Raw genomic sequence first — 11041 nt, 5'->3', positions numbered from 1 at the left:
ATGTCCAGTTGTGAATCGTATTTGGATAAGAAGGAGGATTTAGCCATCGGTCGTGGGTTAACTGAAGATTATACTGAAGACAACAACAACAACAATGACGACGACAATGATGATGACACCAACAACAACATCAACAATAACATTAGCAATAACAACAACATCAACAACAACATCAACAACAACAATTGCGATGACATCAACAACAACAACATCATAGTCAATACTACAATTGATTTAATAATTCAAAAGAACAACGACAATAATAATAATAACAATAATAATAACAATAATAATATTAATAATAATACTATAGACTATAATTGTGATGAAAGCAATGTTAATGTTTTCTTTTGGGAGGATAAAATTATTGATAACAACAACAATGATGTACTTAGTAGCAACAACAACAACAACAACAACAATAATAATAACAATGGTAATAATAAAAATAACAGTAATAACCACGATGACAATAATATCATGAAGAGCAGTGATTACAACTACAACAATGACAATATCATTGCAAATGATAATCATAATAATGATGATGATTGTGATTTGTTAATAATCAGCAAAAACATCAACAACATCAACAACAACACCATCAACATCAACAGCAACAACATGACTGGCAATATCACTAATATGACATTAAGATTAAACACGTCTCAACATGACTCGGAGATTGTTGTTTCTGACAGCAACAGCAATAACATCAATAACAACAAAAATGACGTCATCTTCAGCAACAATAACAACAACAACAACAATATGATGAACTATGAAAATGATGACGACGAAGACGACGATGATAACTTTGTCATTGACGAACAAGCTAATGATTATGACAACGATGATGATAATAAAGATGATGGAGTGGAGACAATTTTTGTGAGTAATAACAACAATAACCATGATAAAAACGGCATTATCTTGTATCATCAGAAAGGTACCAGACAACAATCGCCACAACGGCCACAACAACAACAGCAGCAGCAACTACAGCAGCAGCAACAGCCACAACAACAACAGCCACAACAGCAAATAGTCATTGATGTTGACAATGACGTGATATGTTACGACCCAAATGATAACATATTTAAGAAAAATTCTGTTACTTCTACTACTACTACTACTACTTCTTCTACCACCACTACTACTACTACCACTACTACTACTACCACTATTACTACTGCTGCTAGTACTACTGCTGCTTCTACTACTGCTGCTGCAACTACTGCTGCTACAACTCCTACAAACAATACTGTTTCTATTATTAAGAATAGCATCATGGCGGTTACTTCGAGCAACACTCCGATCTATAGGAATCATAATAATACTACAACAAACGCATTTACTGTTAGCAGAATTAGTAACGCGCCCATTTGCCTTGGCAGTCTGAGTAGCAGCAGTGGCCTGAATAGGAGTGTTGTAAGTAGTAACAATGCGGTGATAACTATCAATGATAACAAATATAAAGCATTCAGTGGTAATGTGATCTCCATACTGCGACCACCATCGTCAGTGTCGCCGTCGTCATCATTTTCTTCCTCTTCATCACCTTCACAGTTACTGAATTTGCGGTCATCGTCGTCATCATCATCATCATTATCATCGTTATTTCACATAACATCGTCGTCGTTGTCATCATCATCATTTACTCCTCGACCAATCATAATCGCTCCAATAACTTCACCCAACCAATCATCATCTCCTATTAACTCGACTTCTACAACTAATTCCAGCTCGCCATTTTCTTGCTTAACCACTTCCGATCAGAGTGCTTCTTCCGGTCAAAATGCCACTTCCGGTCAGAACGCCTTTTTGGGTGGAAATTTAGCTCGCCAGCAGTCGTGGATTTGCACGCTCTGCTCTCTGAAGTACAAACGTCCAGCTGACCTGAATCGCCACATGAAGCGCAAACACGGATTGTCTCTTATGAAAAATGATAAAAATGTTCTGGTGCCTATCGTCGTGCCTACGTCACTTCCTCCTGGACAGCAGCCCCAACAGCAGCTGATTCAGCAACCACAGCAGCAGCTGATTCAGCAACCACAGCAGCAACTGCTTCAGCAACCTCATCAGCAACAGCAAATACAATTCATTCTCCCATCAGTGGAATCATCATCCGCAGCTCTACTCTCTGGACAACTAGATATGTCTGCGTCTGTCTGTAGCTACAACAACAATGGTAATAATAATAATAATAATAATAATAATAATAACAATGAAAACGGCGACAGTGCGCATTTCTTCCCGATGTTGCATTCATCATCGCCATTATCACTTCCGATTTTCTTCCAGCCATCAGCAGCTCACAGCCACCATCCACATTGCTACCATCTCGTCGAGCATCATGATGAACAAATTATTTCAAACAAGACATCATCATTTTTATCATCATCGTCGTCATCGTCATCAGCAGCTACAATCATATCATCACCATCTTCATCATCCTGTCTTTCTCAACAGCAGCATGATTATAATGATCTGATCAACAAGAGCATCGTCACAAACAGCAGCAACAACAACAACAAAGTTTTTGTTACCAACAACAACAACAACAACAACAACAACATCAACTTGAACAACTTAATCGACATCAACAACAACGACACAAATTGCGCATCGACGAATGCTACAGCATCAAATCTTTCCAATGGCGACAAAGTAAAATTAGAAACAGACGACAACAACAACAACAGTAACAGTCATAACATTATCAACAGCATCAACAACAACATTCATAACATCAACAACAACATCAACATCAATGACATCATCAGCAACAACATCAGCAACAGCAGTTGTTTTTATGAAGACAACTCAGACCAGCCATTAAACCTTAGTTTGAAAAGCATCTACAACGACAGAAACAACAACACGATGGACATTTCAAATTACTCGCCAGATGGCCTGGACCCCCTTGATTTAACGATAAAGTCTCCAGTAAAATGCGCCCCTATCGATTATCGTAAGAAAACTTCAAACGTAACTGCCGATAAATCATCCTCTGCTTTGAGGTAAAGTTACATTTTTGAATGTTCTTGTAGAATTATTTGTGTTGCATTAATTTCAGTTGATGTAAATAAAGTTTAATTTAAATATTTTGCTTTTATTCTTATCTAAATTACAAAAATTCGAGTTTCTGGTTTGTAATTTATTAAATATTGAAATCAAATCATCGGCAGAATATGAAAACGGTATATATAATTTCTTGAAAATCTATCTTTCCAGTCCCATAAATGCCGTAGCAAATGAAAAGAAAAACCACGACAATGACGTCATCCTACCAGTGAGCCCACAGAGCAACCACAATCAACAACAATATCAAATTTTCAGCTCTCAACTCGAACCGCCGATAATCATCACGTCACTCACATCATCATCATCATCATCCTCATCTTCATATCAATCAGCATCATCATCATCATCACCATATCAATCATTACCAACCTATCCATCGTCAACTTACTCATTGTCAACTTACTCATCGTCATCGTCATCCTGCTACTACGGTCGGTCATCGGTTTCAACCGCTCCGTCGATTCGATACCGACCTTTCAAATGCTCCGAATGTGGCCGCCGGTCGAACTGGAGATGGGACCTGAACAAGCACATCCGGACGAGTAGCCACCCTCACGCACATCTCATCGAACTTCCTGAACATGTCGCCAAGGCCACTTTCCACGAGGTCCTCAAGAAAGACAGTGGCTACGACATTGACAGCTACTTTAAGTAGGAGATTTTTGAGTTTCGGTGCTATTTAAATGGTAATTTAAATAGCAATTTGAATATTATTCTTCTATTTCTTGTAAAATAATAAATATCGAGAACATAATTTTTTATGAAATTTAAAATATTTTTAAATCATTGCACTGGAGCAGCAACGAACAGCAGCAGTACGAATCAGCCAACAACTTCAAACCGGACATCACTGCAACGAATACCACCAGCCCATCCCTACTTTCATCCGTCAAATACAAGCCATTCATGTGTGGCACGTGTGGGTACAGGTGCAACTGGAAGTGTGACATAAACAGGCACATCAAATCGGTTCACGGTACATCAACTATCCGATTTCTTACCGAAACGGTCGCCAGGGAGACATTTCCCGACTACGAGAAACAATACCGAAACCAGCCATGGAAAATGCAACAGGGTGGAAATCTCCAGCCCAACCAACACGAGACGGTATCAAGCGGCAACGGCAGCAGCACGCCAGGATGTTTATACCTGAGTGACTCTGGTTCAAATGCAGACGGATCCATACTGATGACCTACGACGGAGACTCCGGCATGGCTTCCTTCACAACTTCACACACGGTCGATGCAAAGAAGACGAAAAAGTTCAAATGTTCATCCTGTCCGTATCGCTCGAATTTCAGGAGCGATGTTGGCAGACACATTAGACACAAACACGACCGAGCTCAGTGCAAAATTGTCGTCATGAGCGACGAAGAGGCCGCCTCGACACTAGACGAGTACATGATAACTTGGGCTAGGAAAAAATTTATCCCGATACCTAACAAACGTCGATTTGTAATTCTGAATGATGGCTCAGTTTCTGAGCAGTGTACTATGACAGCGTGCCAACCAACCCTCCAACCAATCATCGTCTCGTCTACCACCTCGCTGAGTGCAGATGAAAAAACTGACGGAAGGATGGACGAGAAGATGGATGAAAGAATGAACGAAGACGCGGAGAGTTGTTCGAGTTTGAATTCAAGTCTCGACGCTAAAAGTGACATCAACAACAATATCGCTGCTGCTGCTGCTGCTACTACCGCCACTACTACCGTTGACACCAACAACAGTGGCAACAATAGCAACAACAGCAACAACAACATTAGTATCAACAACAACAATAATTACAACAATAATAACATTCAAAATAATAATAATGGCAAGTCTTACAGACCATGGTGGAAGTGCAGTAGATGTGATATGAGGAACCTTTGTAAGGAAGTCATCGTGCAACATTGGAAGGCAGCGCACGGCAACAACAACAACAAAAATAACACCAATAGTAACATCAATAACAACTATAATAACATCCACAACAACAACAGTAATAATAACAATGTTAATATTAATCCGAATGATTTTTCATATGATTTTATCTCGCCAGCTAAAAAACCACGTTTGGATATCATGAGCAGCAATACTCTTACTACTGGTACTACTGCTGCCGCTGCTACTACTACAACTGCTACTACTACTAATAATAGTTATAACAATAATTATAATATTTATACTACTACTACTACTACTACTGATGAAATGAATACTAATAGTAAAAGTGCTCAGATTGCAAATACCATTCATAAAGGAAATAATAGTCTATTTAGTTCTACTGCTACTACTACTAATAATACTACTAATACTACTACTACTATTACAACCACCACAAACGCTTCTACTGCTACTACTACTACTACTACTACTACTACTACTAACAATAATAATAAAACTAGAGCCGATTTAATTATAAAAGACGGCAAAATTATCAAAATGGACGTAGATGAAGACGACGACGATGATGATGGTTACGACGACGATGATGATGATGATACGATGAATCTATTGAATGATGATGAGTTGTACAACAACAACAATAACAATGATAATAATGGCAATATGAATGATAAGAATAAAAATTGTGACGATTTTAAGAAGAGATTTATGGAGAGCTTACATCTAATGCAAGTCGCCAATCCCTAACTTTGTGTGTGTTTATGTATGTGTGTCTGTCTGTGTGTGTGTGTGTAGCGTTTATATATATAGTATTATATAGTATTAAATCAGTGCCTATGATATTATTGTAATATTGTACCAGTTTGAATTTTCAAAGATTTTATTATTAATGATTATTTTTATTATTATTATGATTGTTATTGTTATTTCTAAGTATTAAATTTCTATTTTCTTGTTTAGAAATGTTTCTTCTCGTTCCCAATCTATTTACTGTTTCCAATTTATTGATATTTTTTACAAATTAGATAAGTTTTTTACTAGTCAGATTATGATGATGATTGAAAATAATAATAGTAATGATAATAATGATATCATTTGCTTCATGTGCCTAAAGACGATTTTTTTCTATGCCGATTTCATCTGTTAAATTTTGATAACTTTATGAGACTAATTGTATTTTTTTTGTTAAACCGAAGTGCAATTTATGTTATAAAAAGTATTTTATATTCTAATCAATCAATCAATCAATCATTCACTCAATCACTCATTTATTCGTTCATTTTTGTTTTCAACAATTTATAAATCGTTGTAATTTAATTTTTTCCGCCAAAATATTTTCTATCAGAAGTGGACAAATAAAAGGAATTTTCTCCTTGCTTCCATTAATTTTCATTCATTCATTCATTCATTCATTCATTCATTCATTCATTCATTCATTCATTCATTCATTCATTCATCCATTTATTTATTTATTAAAACCAACAATAATAATAATGAAATAATAATAATAATAATAAGTTTGCAATAATAATATTAATAATGTCGATAAAAACACACAGGCCTAAAACGGAAAGCCGATATAAACAATCTATTGATGAAAAAAAGAGAAAAATGATTCATTCATTCCATAAAAAACAGAACTAATTTCGAACATTCATTCATTCATTCATTCAGTCAGTCAGTTCTACTATGCAATCGTTCAGGCCTGCCATTCATTTAGTCGTAAAATTCATTTAATCATTCACTATCCATCCATTTAATTGATCCTGCATTGATCGCTCATTCATCAATACATTCAATTCTTCAATCGACCAATCAATCAAACGATCAATCCAATCAATCATCCATTTATTCATTTAGTCCTGTAGACTCCTTTAAAACCGCCACCATTTTTTCCGTCACTTTCTCCCTTCATTCCTCCTTCTCTCTCATCATTTCCTCTATCTGCCTTTCCTTTCATTCCCCTTCCCTCTCCTCCTCCGCCGCCATCTTGATCGCCGCCATCTTCACTAATCGGCCGCCTGACTAATTGTTTCTTCCCGAACGGCGGGGGTCCAACGAGCTGCTCCATGTCAGAGTAGCTGAGTGTCTCTTTTTCTAGCAGAGCTTCGGCTACCTGCGATAATTAGTAATTAAAATTAAATTATCATAATTGCAAATATAATAATAATTATATTATTATTATATTAATAATAATTATATTATGATTATATTAATAATAATAATTATATTATTATTGCGATTTTATTAAGGATTTGTCATCGGCCATGGGTAATAATTAATATACAAACATGAAATTTTGTGCTAATCGTCTCACCTTAATCACAATCATCAATATCTTAATCAACATCACCATCATCATTGCCATCATCATCATCATCTTAACCATCATTATCACTGCCATCATAATCATCTTAACCATCATCATCATTATCATACCCTTTTAAGTTTTTCCTTATTTTCTGTCAGCAGTTTTTCTGTGAATTTGTAGACTTTTGCCACTAGGAGCCTAGCTTCCTATAGGCAAGAAATGAACAACAACAACAACAATCATCATCGTCGTCATCGTAACCACCACTGTCATATTAACAACAATGACGTCACAAACTGACTCACGTGATCAATCATCCTGGCAGTTTCTTTACTGAAAGGTTTGAGACTGTATTCTGATGACGACGATGATGACGTTGGAAACGAAACGAGACCAACTCGTTCATTCATCCCCATGACTCTCACCTGATCGTACGCCATCTTTGTTACCTTTTTCAAATCATCCTCTGCGCCTGAATCGTGATTGGTTAGTTCTTTTTTAGCGTTCTATTTTGTTATTGGTCGATGAGAAGTGGTGCTGTATTCTGATTGGTTGTTTGAGAAGGGTCTGTTTTTCTCTAAATGATTGTTAGGTGGGTGTTGGATTGTTTTGATTGGTTGTTTGACTAGTCAGTGAGGGATGTACCATTTTTGGGTTTCGGTCTAAATATGAAAAAGATGTATTAATAGATTGTAACCGGAAGTAACAGAATTAAAGGTCAAGGAGAAGTGGTGCTGTATTCTGATTGGTTGTTTGAGAAGTGGTCTGTTTTTCTCTAAATGATTGTTAGGTGGGTGTTGGATTGTTTTGATTGGTTGTTTGACTAGTCAGTGAGGGATGTACCATTTTTGGGTTTCGGTCTAAATATGAAAAAGATGTATTAATAGATTGTAACCGGAAGTAACAGAGTTAAAGGTCAAGGACTCAGCCACACGACCACCAAGCAACAAGGACATTTGCTGGAAGAGCTGATAAATTTTTACAAACTTAATTAATTAACTCATAAATAAAAAATATAAAATCACTCATCTATACATCTATCCCATCCATCTATCCCTCTATTCATTCATCTATTCATCCATCCATCTAACTCACTGCTTCAGAAGAAAAAAGATGCCTATCTTGTGGGATGTAGTGGGCGAATCCTAGAACGTGATTGGTTCTCGGAATTATTGACACCTGTCAATCAAAAATTAAACACTCACTCACTCACTCACTCAATTAATCAATCAATCAGTTGTCCAAAGACCTTAAGTAAACAATTGGTATGCTCTAGAAGCCAGCCCACCAATGCGTGCCCTGCCTCGTGATAGGATACAACTTTCTTCTCTAACTCTGACAGGACGCGACTTTTTTTAGCCACGCCTTCGTGAATAAATTAAAAAACTAATTAGTACGTTTATTAATTAGTAGTAGTAGTAGCAGCGGCAGCTACTACTACTACCACTAACCAGCGGTAACTCTTTCAACGGCATAATCGAAATCAGAAAAATCGACGTTTTTGTGGCCAAGTCTTGCTGCATGTAGCGCTGCTTCGTTGCATATGTTCGCTATGTCTGCTCCTGTTAACGCGTGTGTTTGTGTGTGTGTGTCTATGTATGTGTTTGTCTACAACACATGTGTTTGTCTACAACACATCTGCGTACACTGTATAAGTGTGTACAATAAAATACACGTTCGTAGTACAACTCCAGTTATTTTGCGTTAATGGATGTATCGTATATCGTAGTTGGGTTTTAATTAAATTTGCGCGTTAATTTAAAGTTTCAACACGTACGTATGTTTGTACGTGTGATACGTTTGTATTACGGTTGAGTGTTCGTTACGCAAGTTAGAACTTTTCAACTGACCACTCATTCCAGGCGACATCTGGGCCAAGTTTTCCGAGTAAGCCCTGGGTGGCTGTTTCAGTTTCAGTGTCTTTAAATAGATTTCGAAAATTTCCAACCTCTCTTTCAGCGTTGGGAAATCAATGAGGATGTGTCGGTCGAATCTGCCAGCCCTCAACAGCGCCTAAACATTTTATTTTAAACGCAATTAACGTAAAGCCACGCTGAAAATACTCAAAAATTAATTCTTAGTAACGCTACTGGGTAGTGAAAATCACTGGCTCCACCCACCTTGTCTAATACTTCAGCCCTATTGGTCGAACCGAGGACGATGACCCCCTCCTTGGTGCCGATGCCGTCCATTTCGACCAATAGTTGGTTGAGGGTGTGTTCTTCCTCGCTGCTCCCTGGCGACCAGTTACTAGGGGAGGGGGTGGGTGTGATGTTTAATATTTATGATTATCATCATTTTCTACTTCATCGTCAACATCGTCGTCATCATCATCATTATCATCATCACGATTGTCATCGTCGTCATCATCGTCGCCACCACGACTGTCCACCCACCACTCACTCTCCCGATCTCTTCCTCCCAATGGCATCGATCTCATCAATGTAGACGATGCACGGCGACCTCGACCTTGCTTCCTTGAACAGATCCCTCACCCTGGCCGCCCCCAATCCTGATGACGATCACGACGACGACGATGATGATGATGACCGGACGATGATGATGATGACCGGATGATGATGATGATGATGATTACGACAAGATGATGATGATGATTACGACCAGATGATGACTGCGTAATGATAATAATGATGATGAAAGCAAGACATACCTCCAAGCATTTCCACAAATTCTGAACCGGCCATTGCAAGGAATGGGACCTAGAAATGAATAAGAGATAATAAATAAATAATATTAAATATATTAAAGAATAATGAACAAATGAATGAACAACGTACAAACAAACAAATAAACAAACAAACAAACGTATCAAAAATTACTGAAAAAAATAAACAAACAACTGAACAGACAACTGAACAAAAACAAACATACGCTAAAAAACAAAACGCAAAAACAAAAAACTCCAAAATATAGCCCAACCTTCGCCTCTGTGGCCACAGCTTTGGCCAGCAGTGTCTTCCCGCAACCAGGAGGGCCCAAGAGGAGTGCCCCCCTTGGAATTTTCGCCCCCAAACTCTGATAACTTTTAGGATTCTTGAGGTAGTCGACGAATTCCATGATTTCGATTTTGGCTTCATGAAGCCCTGCAACGTCCTGGAAAGTAATTCCTTTGCCCTTCTTCGTCAGCAGGTCGACGCGCATGAAGTTTGCCTTCCGTTCACCCGACTGTTTGTTCGTTGGTGTGTTCGTGTGTTTGTTCGTTCGTGTGTTTATTCGTTCGTTTGTTCGTTCGTTTGTTTGATTGTTAATAGTTAAAACATGACCGCTGTATGCGTATGTAGTTACATGTATATAATTTATACGTGCATACAAAATAACACACGCCAGCTATACAAGAACACACAAACACACACACACGCACGCACACACGCATGCACAACATACACACGCATTTTTTCTATACAAAAATATGTGTGTACGTATTGTATGCCCATGAATATTTATGAATAATAAGATAAGTAGAGATGTGACTGACAAAGAGTTCGTTGGAGCCCTGGGCGGGGTACTTCAGGAGTACGTAGGCCATCATAAATCCAAAGATCAAAATCAAAGATAATGATATCAATTTGAATGAGGTACTGTTGGTGGTGATGATGATGGTGAAGATGATGATGATGGTGGTGGTAATGATGATGAATAATATTATTAAAATATGTACTATTAATTAATCAATCAACCAGCCATTTAAACCGCAAGCCAACCAATCATTCAATTAACTATTCAGTCAAACAA

At 37.6% G+C, this 11041-nt stretch overlaps 3 protein-coding genes across 3 annotated transcripts; 2 read left to right on the top strand and 1 right to left on the bottom strand.

The window, feature by feature from the left end:
- Positions 1-3027, top strand: HELRODRAFT_169837 (hypothetical protein; the record flags this gene model as incomplete). Its single annotated transcript, XM_009015645.1, has 1 exon — positions 1-3027. The coding sequence occupies one exon, from the start codon at positions 1-3 to the stop codon at positions 3025-3027; it is 3027 nt and encodes a 1008-aa protein (XP_009013893.1).
- Positions 3028-3278: 251 nt separating this feature from the next.
- HELRODRAFT_169836 (hypothetical protein) lies at positions 3279-5724 on the top strand (the record flags this gene model as incomplete). The annotated part of the gene is made up of 3 exons (XM_009015644.1): positions 3279-3295; positions 3601-3738; positions 3888-5724. The coding sequence occupies 3 exons, from the start codon at positions 3279-3281 to the stop codon at positions 5722-5724; spliced, it is 1992 nt and encodes a 663-aa protein (XP_009013892.1).
- Positions 5725-6829: 1105 nt separating this feature from the next.
- On the bottom strand, positions 6830-10450 carry HELRODRAFT_75552 (hypothetical protein; the record flags this gene model as incomplete). Its single annotated transcript, XM_009015643.1, has 12 exons — positions 6830-7093; positions 7417-7494; positions 7594-7760; positions 8184-8256; positions 8384-8467; positions 8538-8653; positions 8740-8850; positions 9139-9301; positions 9409-9538; positions 9692-9800; positions 9960-10008; positions 10229-10450. 12 exons carry the CDS (start codon positions 10448-10450, stop codon positions 6830-6832), a joined length of 1566 nt encoding a protein of 521 aa, XP_009013891.1.
- Positions 10451-11041: the final 591 nt, after the last annotated feature.

Source organism: Helobdella robusta (genome assembly GCF_000326865.2).
Source record: "Helobdella robusta unplaced genomic scaffold HELROscaffold_16, whole genome shotgun sequence".
Taxonomy (NCBI): domain Eukaryota; kingdom Metazoa; phylum Annelida; class Clitellata; order Rhynchobdellida; family Glossiphoniidae; genus Helobdella; species Helobdella robusta.
This window is presented reverse-complemented; position numbering and strand designations above follow the sequence as displayed.